Source organism: Stenella coeruleoalba (assembly GCF_951394435.1).
Source record: "Stenella coeruleoalba genome assembly, chromosome: 20".
Classification (NCBI taxonomy): domain Eukaryota; kingdom Metazoa; phylum Chordata; class Mammalia; order Artiodactyla; family Delphinidae; genus Stenella; species Stenella coeruleoalba.
Window position 1 is genome coordinate 4,291,736 of NC_137166.1, and position 16,665 is coordinate 4,308,400.

The window sequence follows — 16,665 nt, forward strand, 5'->3', positions numbered from 1 at the left end:
TTCTTTCCAGCAAGCCTGAATTCCTCAAACTCAGGCACCTGACTCCACACCTCCCAAAATGTAATGGCATCGGAACCCTCGCTTTTACTCACCTTGTCTGGGCTTTGGAGGTACTGGCATATTAGTAAACTCATTCATTAGCCGAACACTAGACACGGGGGGGAAAAAATGTTTAGTACTTGTTTTTTAGAAGACATACTATTATTAAAAAGCCTTGATGGCTAAGTAGAATGTTACCTAGTATGAAGACAGCAAACTTTAGATAACCAATGCTGTAATAGCTAGTGAGCGCGTAAATCTTTTCTACATAAGTTTTTGGTATATTTCAAGTGATATAATTTGGTAAACACTAAATTTATTCAACTGAATCTAAAGAACACAGCTAAACCATGTTCCAATTCCATTTCTGGTTAACTTCCATAGAAAATCATGAACGGCACATTTAAAAAAAAATAGAATTACAGGATTCATTTGCAGGAGATCAAGAACTTTGCCATTTGAATCTAATTATCAGAGGGGGAAAGCCCACCCCTCAACACATTTTCAGCAGCTTACTTACAAGCTATCTATCATGGGTGTGGACGTACAAGGCCTTTGCACTTTTGAATACAGAGGAATGAACTTCATCAGGTGATACATCGGAGGGCAAGCAACCAGTGCCTGCAGTGTCTACATGATGGCAGTAAGGAAGCGTAAAGGAAATAAAACCGATGCTCCAAACTGGGGAAAGGCATGTAAAACACAAGAGCATATAAAACTACGCAAGCCAAGGACACTAACGACTTAGATATGTAAACACAAAGGGGATAAACCAAATAATCCCGGGGGTAACTTCCCTGTGATATCCAAGTCGTTTATAAATAAGAACGGGATTCAACCAAGATAATCAAATCGATTAACACAGGATTTCCAGTTTAAGCGGTCACTCTGCCCTGTTATTCAGGACCATTTTAATGAGAAACTTGCTTGATTCTGTCCGTCACAGGTCAACAAATCATCTCTCTCTTTTTGGTCACGAATAGCCCAGTTAATAAGCATTAAGAAACCGAGGTTTTGGATTCAAAATGTGGGGTAGACACCCCACAGAAGCGGAACTAAGTCGAATGTGCCCAAGGAAGAGGAAGCTGCAGAAAGCCAGCCTGGGGGACAGCCTCTGAGAAGGATACAGCATTAATGTAGCACCAGTTTCCTTTATTGATCAGCCCGCGGGGTTGCAATGACACTGGTTTATGAATCAGGGTTACGTTCTCCAGTAACTCTGAAAGAGGGAAGCACAGTGAAGACGTTAATGGCATCTCGTGAACAACTCTCACGCTCTGCCCTGGGAGGGGGACCCTGCTCAACAGAGCGCACGTCACATCCAAAGCGAAGGCAGGCTGTTACAGCTTCGTTCCGGTCAACATCACATAATTATTTAATGATTAAAATTTTCAAAACTATTTCCCCCCAAACACTGATGACATTTATTTATCTTCCTGTGATAATATCACTAGGGAGCACAAAGACTGTTTTAATAAGAAACAGAAAGGGCTTAAAAAACGACGTAACAGTATTCGGGAACAGACTTAAAAGATACAGGCTCTTTTAACGCTGACAGCCGGGCAGGCCTCCTCAATCAGACACCATCCAGAAAGGTGTTTCCGTGCAGGACCCGTCTCGTTCACGTCTGGACGCCCAGCACATCACAGTGGGTGTTCGGTGACTGTTCAGCAAGTGATGATCCCTCTTTTGGGGACAATTATCTCCTACTAACTGAACTGTATTTTCATCAGAAGTCCCACTCGGAATGCTAAAATCCCTTACTCCATTTAGAAATAAGCTTCGTTATCCTCAGATTCACCTTTTGACATCACTCTTCCCCACAGTCTTAAAATAGCTGTAAATGCCATCTTTACAAAAGAATGCTTTAAATATTGGTAAGTAACTGGCCCTTTTTCTTTTTAGAAATGTTGTAACAAGGTCTCCCCACGTCCCTTACGAATCCTCTAACAGTGACAGCCACAATGTCTGGCCACCTTCTACTCTTGGCAAGTGCGTTACAACTTACAACGTGAACTCGCTGCGTTTAATCCTCAGGGATCCCGGAGTACCACCAACCATCCCGCTTTCACCAAAAGGAAACAGAGGCTCAGGGTTAACTCGCCTGCCTGTGACCTCACAGGAGCCAGGCAGCACAGTCGGTACCCAAATCCATGACTTGCGGCCACACGACACAGCCCTACCCGTCACTTTCAGGCTGTGTACTGGGGAGCACGCATTTGCTATCAGCCACCACCCAAAGCATCAAACAAAAGAAGCCTTTGTTCCCTAAAAACACAGTTGCACTGGCAGATGCCAGACTTAAGAATTAAATGAAGAAATTAATTTGCAAGATTCTAATGTCAACACACACACTCCCTCCCTCTCTCCTGTGAGGGTAAATGCCCTCTCGCCTCTAACTGAGGAAGCACAGAGAATAATTTCCCCACTTATTAAAAAGTGAAACATAAGCGACCCAAGAGAACCCATGGAATCTGCTCAGTTAGACTAAGCCTGCCAAGATCCTCTTGTCTCTCTCACTACGGGGCACAGCGCTGGGCCTTCACGGTGGAACAGATCAGATACAGAACTGAACCACACGCCCACGTGACTGACACCCCGCACAGACACCGCTAGGAGCTCCATCTGTATTATTCATAATCGACCTAACAACCCTGTCAAAGAGACACCGTTAACATCCTCAGTTCACAGGTGACAAAACTTAGGTCCAGAGGGGTTAGGGAACTGGTGCAGGGCGCATGACTGCGCTGACCTACGAGCCTGGGTCCCAGAAGCCGGGCTCTTTGCTCTCAGGAGACAATGGACTCTGCTTTAAGGTCCTTTACTCTAAGGTTTCTGATACTAACTTTTCCCCACAAGCTGAAGATCTTCTTCTCACCGGGGATTTTTACATCCATCTTTGAGCCATTTCATCACAACAGCCCATAATTTCCAATGTGTGTCACAGAATAGCAATTACCTCACACAGTTACTCTGCAAAACATCTGTGCATTTCCAAACAAGCATCAGTCCGCAATGAACGCCCCGTCAGGACACCTGTGAATCTTTGCCAGAGTACTTTTATATCTAAAAACAATATTAAGCTTTCACATAACCATACAACTCAAAACCAACTGCCTTCCTAACACAAGGACCTCTGATAAATGACATGCTGCAGCTGGCTAAGCTTTGCCTGGGCACCAGGACCTGCAGGTGCAGAGATGACTGAGCGGTGGCCCTGCTGTAGCAGGGCCTGCAGACCAGTGAAGAAGGGACCACACAGTGCAGGCTAAGCTGGGTGGGGGCAGTGGCGGGGATGCCCTGCCCTATCCAAGAACTGGAGAAACCTGAGGTGGCCAGGGGCCTGTGACAGCAAATGGTACCAGGAGAACATCTCCAGCTTGGGGTGATGGTGCCTTCCACCCAGAGGAGAAATGCAACGGGACAAGCGGGTTCTTTCCTGCTTTGGGCAGGGATGAAATAAGGAGTTCAGTTTTAAGAGTTTCAGAGGCTCAGATAAAAAGGTACGCGGAAGACACCAGTGAACAGTGCACTGACACTCACAGACCAGACCGTAACATATCTACACACACACACACACACACACACACACACACACACACACACACGACCCTGCAGCTCGGGGCCTGAACTGCACATTCTGACAGCAGTGGGTCAGGAGCGGAACCCTGAGCGCCACCCACGTCCAAGCGACAGGCTAAGGAGAATCCGTACCCGTGATCTACAAGGACAGGGCGGCTGGAATCAGTAGTGGAAGCAGAAGCACGTTCGAGGGCCTCAAGGAGGAAAGCAAGAGTGGAGACCACTTGTGCAGGCTCCCCTGGCCAGGAGCCTGGCTGAGGGGTAAGACAAAAGAAGGGGGTCACTAAGGGGCTCCCAGGATCGCAGGAGGGAAGGAGCTAGGGAAGGGCAGACTCACCACAGTTTACGGTGGGGAAAGAAATGAAATAGCAACCTCAATTTTCTTGATGATACTGGAAGCAAAGTCTCCCGGGGTTGGGGGCAGGGGTGAAGATGGGAGGGGAAGTGGCTTGACAATATCAATTCCTGTTCAATACAGACACTGAAGGAAAACAGAAAGAAAATGATCAGGGACAGGCATGCAAGATGTATCTGAAACTTCCCTTCCATGCATCTGTTTTAACAGACTCAAAAATAACTTTATACGTAGCTAAAAGTGCTTTGGATGCATATCCTGTTAAACTAAAAACAATCATTTATGACAGGCCAACTCCACTCTCGAAGAGGAAGCAAGGGGCTTCCCTGGTGGCGCAGTGGTTAAGAATGCACCTGCCAGCGCAGCGGACGTGGGTTCGAGCCCTGGTCCAGGAAGATCCCACATGCCGCGGAGCAACTAGGCCCGTGCGCCACAACTACTGAGCCTGCGCCCTACAGCCCACAAGCCACAACTACTGAAGCCCACACGCCTAGAGCCCGTGCTCCGCAACAAGAGAATCCACCGCAATGAGAAGCCCGCACACCGCAACGAAGAGTAGCCCCTGCTCGCCGCAACTAGAGAAAGCCCGCGCACAGCAACAAAGACCCAATGCAGCCAAAAATAAATACATAAATAAATAAGTTTATATTTAAAAAAAGAGTTTGAGAGAACCAACACTTTTCAGTTCTCCAAAAAGAAATGTTTGCATCAATTCCTTAAAATTAAGTTTTGAATATTTTGTGAGTATACAGTATATTAATAAAGTCACATTTCAAAAGGAATGAAAGGTTGTAAAAAATTAAGATTAAATATCTTATTGCCTAAGATTTTCTCTTAAAAACCAAACATCCACACAATTTAAATGTTCAGTTTTATAACACACTGTACATTGAGCGTTCCTCCCCCTGCAGAATTTCAAGGACCACAAACTGAGCCAGACGCTAACGTCCGACGGAGTCCGCCATGCGCAGCTCCTCTTCTCCCACCCAGTCAAGCAGCACCGGTGCAAAGGCAACGCTAATTCCTGTAAACAATCTCCATTCCTGTTACTGAATGCTCCTAAAATAAATGAATCTTACTGCTGTATTTCAGAAGTCAATATTCATGAATGCAGACAAGCGAGTAGGAATACTGCTTTTAATTTTTTGGTATAACAGTTGGCTCTATTTAATTAAGTTCCTTTTATAATAACAACATCACCGTTTCCATTTAGATTTTGCTAAGTCCAATGAGCACTGAAGGGCAGCCAAAGAAGAGAGAGAGTGGGGTATTTCCTGAGGTTGAACCGTTAAATCTGACCTATGGTCCCAAGTCATCACTGTTGGTTTTCTATTTACTTTCTTTTAGGGCAAATTATCAGAAGTTGACTGTAGTAACAAACCTTCCCCCCAGAGGCCTTCTTTTCAATCCATTGTTCTTGGTATAATTTACTACTCAGATCTGTTTAGACAGTAACTTTACGAAGGTGGCCTCCTCAAACCATCTTTTCCACAGTAGTTGGCAGGGTTGCCCCGGAATGACGTTATAGGCATGGCACAAAATGCCAGAATGACTGCGTATCACATAAAAGGTATGAAACTGAAACCATTATCTTCATCTTCGTAACAGCTCAAACACTGACGTATACAGTAGCCCGCATACATAACCACAAATCACTCAAATGAAATGATCCATAAACGCAATGGCAATACTGGCATTGTAAACTTTTAAGTCCATATAAACTAGGATTATCCTTATATTTTTATGCATCAAATTTTGTTTTCCTAAAATTAGCATTTAGGTCATATTACCATTTAAAATCCATGAAAACGCAAGCTGCAGAACTTTCACTGATTCTTAAGGCTCAATAACCGGCTCGTAATTGACATTCTGATGCTGCCGACCTGCTTTTCTGTCATCTTCCTAACTGTCCAGAACATTCTCCAAGTGTTTTTCTTTTCCTCATTACGTCACTTTGGAAGAACACACACTATCTTGGTTACCTAATCAGGTGGAGGACAGCAAAGTGACCAAAATGTACCACTACCCATTGGCTATAGATCAACTTATGTTCTGTAAGTGGAGGAGTGTCCATTTAGTTCTTTAAAAGAGACATGACAGAAATATTAGCAAGGACATACACCTATCAAGTTAGACATGGACTGAACTCTCACCCCACAAGTGTGACTTCTGCAAACAGGTGCTGGACCTCCTCAGCTCAGGGCCTGCTGCATGGTCACTGCCTGTGCTGCTTCGGAGAATTTGAAGAGAAAATGCAAAATGTTGGAGAATTATTTCCCAAGAACAGGGAAAGTGTTGAATATAAATGTGATTTATAAACCACTAAAACAAAGATCAATCGGGGTATATGTTTGTTTACAATAAATACAGACCCAGGAACTCATTTTTCTGAGCAGATCCAACTTGTAGTGATTTTGTCGCTCTCTCCAGCAACAATTTTTAGGTATAAAACTGTGCAAAATCATCTACTAAGTGTGTTTTACCAAAATTCATAATAAATGACATTACTAGATACCTCAAGTCCCCCACAGAATAGAATTTTTTTTAAAGCTTTCTATGACCTCAGTTTACCTAGTTCTCTTACACTGGAATTTTAACTCCTTCTGTTTGGGCATTTGGCCTAGTCTCTCTCCTCGCCCACCATTATTTACACTCCTTTAAACCAAAATACACTGATGCAAAACATAAAATACAAAACAGCTCTATTTGTGATTCGAAAGCATTTGATACAATTTAGGTTTGGGATAGGACAAGTGATCCTCAGTAAAAAAACCAGGAAGAGTGTAATGTTCATCACAAGGATATGTTTCATTTCAAACTCTGACCCTGAGCTAATGGAGGGAGCACAGGCAGAGATCACTCCTACTTTTCTGGTATTTGTCATACTTACTCTCCAACAGGGGTGTGCCTCAAGTTTTGCAACTGCTTTCAATACAAGCTATAAGAATTAAGATTTTCAAGTTTCTTCTGCTCACCTCCTAGCTCAGTTATTCCTACTGAAAAATGGCATATATCCCCTCGCAGACACAAACCACTCACTGAAACACGGACCCCGCGGGCCTCTTGTGCAGGTTCATACTCCCCGCGAGGTTAGGGAAGGCATTTGGTGCTTCAGTGTAAGTGCTCTTCCCTTCCATCTCCTTCTTAAGTAAGAGTTTACACTTAAGAAAAACAGCAAATGAAAAAAAAAATGTTGACAAATGACACCAAGAAGACGGCCTTGCCACCAAAAAGGTAAAAGCAGAAGCCATTACAGCAATGGGTAAACAGACCGTGGGTACCGTGGGTCACTGAAAGCTGGCTGTTTCATTTCAAAAGGCTTTATGTGATTCTAATTCTTTGTTTACAGTTGATTTGTGTTTCACTTGCGGTTATACAGAAACTATTTGGCATTTGTTAAGCACAGACTTAAGGACAGGGCAGACGATCCAGAAATGCAGACATCCAGAATAAACGGCCCTGGGGTCAGAAACTGGCTGTGGAGACTGATATTACTCTAGGAACTCAGAAAAGAGTGATCTTATCTGAACGGCTGTTCCCTCCTCTTTCTTTCCCAAGTCAATAAATATAATGATAAACACAAAAATTATTCTCTTAGTAGAACCACTTAGACGCTAATGCAAGTCAAATTCTATGATAACCAACATCAACAGATCTTTTAATGGAGCTAGAATTTCACACAGTTAAATACCGCTTAAAGTAAGTGGGCCTACGCTTAAAAGCGTGCCCATTTAGGGGGAGTCTGTGGTAGTGACCTGTACAATAAACTGAACCTACCTTACCGTTTTTATAAAGTAAAACCTCTCAGGAGGAGAATGTGACAGAAGAAAAAATTCCAAGCAATCCTCTTTACCTAAGCTCGGTATGATTCCAAGAGTGACGACTATCACTGCATTATTTCACAACATGAAATACTGAAAACTGTCAGCAACTACACTGTATATTAAAACATCTTTACAACTGACCTAATCAAAAATAGAATTAAGAAAATAAACGGGGGTCCCCCCCACAGCAATGGAGGAACACACTGCATCAACTCAAAAATGATTAAATTGTAGCAACACTCTCCATTAATACAAATAACTAAGAGCCTCTACTTTTACATCATTTTAATTTACTTTTCTTTTTTTGTTGTTGTTGGCCGTGCCGTGGGGCTTGCAGGGTCTTAGTTCCCCGACCAGGGAACCCAGGCCCCAGCAGTGAAAGCGCCTAACCACTGGACCACCAGGGAATTCCCTTCACAGTGTTTTAGAAAGCAGGTTAACGTTAGATTTTAGCAGGTCAACTAGATTTTAACATACACGGCAAACTACGCATCAAACCACATTTAAAGTCATATGACTAGAATGCTTTAAAACATTTAAAATGAATCTTTTCTTTCTTATTTTAAATAAAGAATGAGAAAATTTCACAGGAATGGGAGGTTTTTCCTTTGTGAAGCAATTTTTAGGAACAGAATTACAATTACAATGCCTTCTGACTAAACTCAGAATGCACGTTTTTAAAAGCGTCACACCACGTATCTCTCATTACAGACTAAAAATAAACTTTTAACTTAATCTATTCAAAGGCTTTTACTCCCCTTTCCTGACCTTGACAGCTTTCCCTTGCAATGCACACATTTTAATAATAATAAAACATTAATAGCATTTTAATATTTATAATAAAAAATTCACCCAAATAACCTAAAAGTTATCACTTTAAAGCCCAAAATGGTGATTCATCTATCAATTAACTTCTCATTTTAAGAGAACTCCAGATACCTAGATTATTCAAAATAATGTATTCTGTATAAGGAATAAAATGCTCATTAAAAAAGATTTTTAGGGCTTCCCTGATGGCGCAGTGGTTGAGAGTCCGCCTGCTGATGCAGGGGACGTGGGTTCATGCCCCGGTCCGGGAAGATCCCACATGCCGTGGAGTGGCTGGGCCCATGAACCATGGCCGCTGGGCCTGCGCGTCTGGAGCCTGTTGCTCCGCAGCGGGAGAGGCCACAGCAGTGAGAGGCCCGCGTACCGCAAAAAAAAAAAAAAAAAAAAAACGGAAAAAAAAAAAAAGATGTTTAAGTATTGCTTGCTGTCATCTTACTGCCATCAAAAGGATGTGTTTTATATCTGATGGAATTCTGGCCATTCATAAAAGGGTATGCATTTTGCATCTTGCTACTGCTTTCCCCCTCACCCTGGTAATGAATGCTGTCAGGCATACCAAAATGTGATATCAGCAAACATCACGTAAAGCCTAAGTGAGACAGCTAACTTTAACTCGGCTCAGGGGCAAAAACCTGAAAAGGTGGTTACTAGTAAACTCCTCGGTACAATGAAACCTGAAGAGCAGCCCCTGCTTCTTAGACGTATATAAACAGACACGGCTCCTCTGTTTCTGACTTTCTACTTTAACTTTAAAAATCACAAGTCATGCAGCTTTATAGTTTTACTGTGAACTGGTCCTACTTCTGAGCCTCAGCACGTCGAATAAAACATTGACTTTACGGCAAACTGTTACCGTTTTTCTCATCTTGTCAAGAGTTGGCCTTGGGGTGCTAAAACTGAGGAAAATCCATTTACTCCATCCAAAATAGGCATTAAAAAGCCAAAAACCCCAACACTTTCTTATGTCCTGAGAAATAAAGAAACAATGCAAAGTGAGTCCCAATCAGGGATTATGACACCAAAGGTACACAACAGCTGGAACACAGATGGGGCTGCCTATTACAGTCACACAATGGAGCACAGTCACTCGATCAAAAGGCAAGAAAGGGAAATGTAATTTGTCAATAGGAAAGGACTGGTAAAAAAAGTGGTAATGGACATGGCGTTTCCACTGAACATAAAGGTACGACACCCCCTCCTCACCCCATTTTGCTCATATACCATTATACTTTTAGTAAAATTTAAGGTACAGGCATTATTCAGAAATTCCTCTTAACACACGGGTAATCAATCTACTACCGCTGTGGGCAACAACATACCAGCAAGGTTTTTAGCCCAGCCTGTCTGCTCCCATCTTGGCTTCACACTTGTATCTTTTGAACTATACCTGCAATCTTTATGGCTACAGGATCTTCTGAAACTGGAACCAGCCCTTCCTTGACTTCGGCCTGCTTTTCAGAGACCAGGGAAGATGTGGCAGGAGGGGAATACTTAGCTTCCATGGAAACCACAGGCGAGGGGGCGGCGCAGGAGGAAGGGGGCTTAGAACCATGAAAAAGACTGGCCCACGACTTGGTGGGCTGACTGTGACCGGCAGGGGCGGTGGCCGCTGCAGAGGCCGCTGCAGAGGCCGCGGCGTCCGCAGGAGGGGCGCCGCTCTCGGCCCTGGCGGGCTCCGAGTCCGAGCTCTCCACAGTGTGCAACTCCACCCCGTTGGCAGCCGTGCCCTCACCCAAGGATTCAAGTATTTGTCCGTTAGTGACTCCAAGGTTCTCAGTAGTATCGGTCCCAACGGCAGGCTGAGCCACAGCTGTCCTCAACAGGGTGTCCCTGCTGGCCTCTGCAGGGAGGCGAGAGGGCTCCAAGTTGGCCCCGGGGCAGCCCTCAGGCTGCCCTGCAGTCCTGGCCCCGCTGTCAAGGGCTCCGGGGAAAGAACCAGCAGGCACGGCGTCGCTGACGAAGTCCGTGGTGTCCTGGGGGCTGCCCCAAGTCCTGGGTGTCCCCACGGGGGGCACATCACCCATCGAGTCCACATCCTCCGTGCCTACACTGCTGGGGACTGCTGGGCCGGCGTGGCCATTGACCAGGGCTTCTGTGGAAGGACCACCCTCGCCGCCGTCTTTCAAGTAACTGTAATATCCAGGGGGGCGTTTTTTCTTCTTTTTACGCTCCCTTTGTCCAAGACCACCCGAGACGCCATCGTTCTCTAAAACTTCCGCCTCCACGTTAGAGCTGCCATCCAGGGCGAGGGCAGAGCCTGGGTACTGGCAGTCAGCTGAGCTGTAGTTCACTTCTTTATCGATGTCATTGGGGATCTTTTTGGAAGCTGTGCAACTAAGGATAAATTCAGGGGCCTGAGGATTCAATGTGCTTGAAATACTGTAGTTGGGAGTTCTCAGCAAAGTGTCATTGGGTTCAATTACTTCATTAACACCAAATTCAATTCTCTGACAGTCCTGCCCTGTTTAGAAAGAAAATGATCAGTAAACATCCCATTAGTTAAGAACACAGCTATACAAACTATAAAAGTCTCAGTAATTATGCCTTTTTGAAAATGAAACCTAAAGTCTTATAGTAATTAACGAAGCTATGACATTTAATTTCTGTGCTGAATAAATAATTTGCTGAAATAAATAACTACAAAATTATATTTAACCTGGGGATATGAAATACAGAAGCCTGTATTTATTTTCCACTCTCAGGGTAGCTAAGGGAGACTTTCAGAAGGTAGAAATTAAAACAAAATTATAATAGAAAGCAAATAATATTCTGCCTATCTAAACACATCCCTCAATAATGATATCTGACTTTATTAGCTAACTCTATAAGCGTGAGACTAGGGCATATGTATCTTGGAAAACTTAATTTTAAAAAACCAAGATGACTAACATGGGGACTTAAAAATCAATGCTATATATATATATATGGCTTCTCTAATTCATGTAATTTAGTAATTCCAAAAATATGATTCACACAAAAGCACTCTTTCAAATTATCCATCTCCCGGATCTTCTCTACTGACAACCTTAACTGAAGTCCAAAAATGGCCTTACATGAGTGCATGTGAATTCTACTAAATTAATTCATACTAGATTAACTCCATGGGTAATGAAGGTACTTCCAAAAATCCCAAAAAGATAAAGTTAGGACTGCAAACCTTTAAAAATCTCCTTGCAATCCTTCAATTACTTTCTCCCCATCTATTCTATCCATTCTATTCTATTCTATCCATTCTAACATGGACAACCATCTATTCTATCCATTCTAACATGGACATTTTTCCATAGGTCACATCTCAGAAATTAGGTTGAGTTTTAGAATCAACTGAGTCTTTCAATAGACACCAAGCACCAATGTCATCTTACATCTGATGAAGTAGTTATACATTTAGAAGTTAAGGAAAGGACACGTGCTTTTTAACTCATTTTTCGTGCATAACTGAAGATTTCTCCAAGTCTAGAAGAAGAGACACACTTTTTTTCCAAGGTATGTATTTCAAGGAAAAAAAAAATCACCATACCAAAATAATCATATTCTGTTAACAAAACTGAATATATTTTACTTTGGAAGTCTTTTTAGAGAAGAAAAAACAGCCCCACAGAGGGGCCAGGGCCCTAAACAGTTTCCTAATTCTCCATCTGTTTTGATATCACATGCCCTGGGGGTAGGGGGAATACAACAGTCTGACAAACAAAAAGTTCCTGAAAAAAGAATACTAATGATGGTTATGCCTAACAGCAGGCTTTACTATAAAGCCGCTGATAGGACAATTTGAATCCTTTGGCCCCTGAGAGCTGATCTGTTGTTTCCTTATTTTGAAAACAATCACCACAGAGAAATTAATTTCTCTATTATTATACCCAAAAGTGAACTGTCCAGTCTCCTTCCAGGTATCCCCTATCCTGTGAGGTTTCAAGGGTACAATGCTGCTAAGTGGACTGAGATGGGTGTACGTGAAGAAGTGAAGGACACTCGGCATGAGGAGGCTGCCCTCTGAAGACTGTGATGTACTTTGTGAATCACGCTAAAAATTAGTATGTGCTGTACCATGCAGTGCGTGCCAGATTTTGATTATTTCCGATAGACACAGTGCCTTCCACATCTCAATTCTTAATCTTATCGTATCATACAACATTCTAGAATGTGATGTGACATTAACGGAACCATTTCAATATGCTACAGTTGTCATCAAAACATTTACCCAACAAAGTATCTGATCACATCCCTGGAAGTCCGATTCCTACCCAGAACAGTTCCTTTTCCTATTCAGGAACACTGGTCGTGGACACACACGTGCACTGCCCTCCAGGGCAGAGAGGTCAGGACAAGGCCCAAGCTGTCAGGCCAGAAGAGTGGTGGAAGGCCTGGAAGCTCCTGAGCACTCAGGTCACGCAGCCAGTGGAGTTGTTGAGGGAAGGAAAACCAGCTCAAATAAAACAATTACATCCTAACACATCACTTCTCAAAGTCTGCGCACCGTAGCACACACGGTACCGTGGCCTGGGGTGCCCGGATGGGGTCCCGGAGTCTGCGACGTTCAGAGGCCCCCAAGGAGATTCTCATGCCCAGGACGGTCTGAGAGCTACTGCTTAAGTGGCTTCCTCGGCTGATTTCTCCGATCAACTCTTAGTGAGTCAATTCAACAATCACGGAGCACCTAGCTATGTGCAAAGCGCTTATTATCGGGGAGGGGGGTGGGGTACAGAGGTAAGGCAAGGTCTCTGCCTCAAGGAGTTACATCTACTAGGGAGACAAACATTTAAGACGGGAGATGACAATGCAGAGGGTGGGTAAGATGAGGCCTCAACAGCTTCACAAAAAGAATGCTTCCTGACACAGGGAAAAGAGATCTACTTCGATCAGGAGCTAGAGAGAGGTCAGTGGAGTCGACAGGATAACTGGATGGGGCGGGTGGTGAGAAGTAGGGGCTATTTCCCTCTCTGGGAACTGATTTAAAAAGGTAGGAGTATAAAAGGCACACTGTGCAGGGGCCCCCGCCAAGAGCGTGAGTCGCTGGCTGTGGTGGGCAATAGAACAAATCCCTCTAAAGTGTTCATCCAAAACCATCCTGAGGGCTTCCCTGGTGGCGCAGTGGTTGAGAGTCCGCCTGCCAATGCAGGGGACACGGGTTCGTGCCCCGGTCCGGGAAGATCCCACATGCCGCGGAGCAGCTGGGCCCGTGAGCCATGGCCGCTGACCCTGCACGTCCGGAGCCTGTGCTCCGCAACGGGAGAGGCCACAACAGTGAGAGGCCCACGTACCACAAAACAAACAAAAAAAACATCCTGAGAGTCTACAGCACGGCAGATACTATACTGTGCAGCTGCTAAACGCAGAAACGGATAAACTGTGGTCTCTGCCACCCACAGCTGAACTCAGCCTAAAGAGGGAGGCAGAGTGAGCTAGCACTGCAGGAGAAACAAAAGTAACGGAAACAGAGCAGAAAAGGCCTTGGAGAAAAGGGGCCTTTAAGCTGGCCTGTCACTAACAGTGTGAGCAGCCGTGATTTTGGAGGGTTAAAAGATGGACTTGAGGAAAGAGAGGACAGAATGGAGAAAAAGAAACAAGAAGGGGCTTCCCTGGTGGCGCAGTGGTTAAGAATCCACCTGCCAATGCAGGGGACACCGGTTCAAGCCCTGGTCCGGGAAGATCCTACATGCCATGGAGCAACTAAGCCCATGTGCCACAACTACTGAGCCTGCGCTCTAGAGCTCGTGAGCCACAACTACTGAGCCCACACGCCACAACTACTGGAGCCCGTGCACCTAGAGCCCATGCCCCACAACAAGAGAAGCCACCGTAACGAGAAGCCCGCCCACGGCAATGAAGAGTAGCCCCGCTCACTGCAACTAGAGAAAGCCCACGCACAGCAACAAAGACCCAACGCAGCCAAAAATAATTAAAAAAAAAAAAGTCAAGAAGCGTAACTGAGCAAGGATGCCAGCCTAGAAGGAGGGATGTGGCGAGAGAGAGAGAGGGAGAGAGGGAGAGAGAGAGAGAGAGAGAGAAGAAGGAAATGGATTAGAGGAATGACATTGGAACACTGGGGGGTCAGACGAGGGGAGGAGGGGGAGGTGCAGCCTCCATCTCCAGCCTAAGCGACTGGGAGGATGGTGAGGCCACTACCTGGACCAGGACGGAAGGACTATTATGACAGGGAAAATAATGAGACATCTGTTAAGCACTGAGTAAACACCTGTGGCACACCTCCTATGCGCCAAGTACACGAAGATAGGGAGAACCTCAACCCACAGATAACAAAGCCAGTCTGGAGGCTGGGTGGCCCTGCAAGGGCATGTGGGTCCCTGGAGCATCGCTTAGTTTACTGTCGTCCTAAGCAATCATTGGAACTGTCCTCTCCCTATGCTCCTTACAAAGTTGCTAATAACTTTAGATATAATCACTTTCTCGTTTTACTATAGACAGAAAGTTTACATAGTCTTTTCAGGGTTTATATTTAAATCTAAACTATAATAAAACCCTTTCATAGGTCAGACAAGGCTAAAGAAACAGGGAACCAAATCCCTGCTCTCAAAGAAAAGGTTAGGCTTTTAGCTTCTCCAAGGCCAGCGAGAACCTTTAACACAATGCAAACTGAAAAATGGTCTAACGGGTTTGACGTGTGCAAGGCCCCTGCTGTTACTAACACTGGGCACTTAAATAATACGAAAGGGCTGCATCTCCACAACGGCCGTCTCCACTGATCAGCTCAGTGTCTGGGACAGAGGCAATCGATCAATCAACAACAACAGGCCAAGAGGTGAAGAGCTCACCTGAATTCCCAAGAGCCTTGGTGACATAAACACAGACTGCAGGACAACAGACCTGAGCTGCCACTGAACCAGGCAGAAAGCACGTGCTCAGAGAATCGCCAGCTCTGGACCCAGCAGCCAGCGCATCCAGAGAGAAAGCTCACTTCAGAACCTTTGCAAAGAGCTTTGGCTATGAAGGAATATATATGTGTCACTGAGGACTGTTAGGAGAAAACAGAAATGAGCAACTGTTTCCTTAACTCACCTTTGCACGTCCGGCACTCTGAAGCACAGAAAGTGGTTCGGTGATTAAATCTGCTACAGCTCACAGCAAAATCAGCAAGCGATAAGGGAACGCTTATCCAAAAGGTATGGACCAACAGAACACCATTTCCAGGGAGCCTGCCCACCCCGCACGCACGTCAGGGAATGAAGGAGAGCTCAAGCTTACCATCGGGTAGCTCACCAGCGGCCTGTGCGCCACACAGAACTGCTCCACCGTACGGAGGAAGCTGCACAGGGAACCGGAAAACAAACTTTAATTCAACCAATCGTTAAAACAATAGCAAAACATGCTATTTCATTAAAGCAACCTTCATTAAAACACTTTATTCATGCAACTTCTCGTGACATTTTAACAAAATAACACAGACTGAGAGACAGTAAGATTAAACATCTTCATTTTAAAACACCATTGGAATGCTTTCAAACATTTATTGTTAATAAACAGATTCTAAAATGAGGCAGAAAATAAAAATGGGCTCCAATGGACATGTCAATCCACTACAATAAAAGGCTCAGGACACACCCTTCATTTCACAGGAGTTGCAGACTGCCCACCAATGCAACAGTGCTTGTCTTTCTCCATCCACTAGTAAAGAGTCTTCGTGACCATCTGCGCTTGACGTTCACCATCACTACATGTCCACTCAGCCAGAGGCAGGAACCAGGCCCAGGGGCAGAGAGTGGACAAAGCCCCTGAGAAGGAAAAGCCTGGGAATCGTGGCTCCCTTTTTAACAGGAGGCCTTAGATAACGGAATTAACGGCTAGTGATCACATTCCTTGTTTGGAAGAGAGAAAGCAAAACAGCAGGTGTCTGAGCTCTTTGTAAATGCAGGAAGGTATCATGAGTATACCAAAATGTTCCTTCCTAGCTATTCCATAATACTTAGAGGAGTTACAAATGTTTCAAATGGATATGTTTGAGATGAGAAAGTTTAGGATGGGAAGAGGTAAGGTAAGTGGACAGATAATTGCTACCTGAAAGCAGAACAAAAGAACAAA

The 16,665-nt window shown here is 44.5% G+C and overlaps 1 protein-coding gene across 1 annotated transcript in view; it reads right to left on the reverse strand.

The window, feature by feature from the left end:
• USP10 (ubiquitin specific peptidase 10) overlaps positions 1–16,665 on the reverse strand; it is a gene marked incomplete at its 5' end in the record, with an annotated part of 69,732 nt that overhangs the window by 16,040 nt on the left and 37,027 nt on the right. Inside the window, 5 exon segments of the mRNA XM_079908161.1 lie at positions 93–148; positions 560–669; positions 1,167–1,258; positions 10,016–11,089; positions 15,832–15,892. Of these exon segments, the coding sequence (XP_079764287.1) occupies positions 93–148; positions 560–669; positions 1,167–1,258; positions 10,016–11,089; positions 15,832–15,892 (1,393 nt within the window).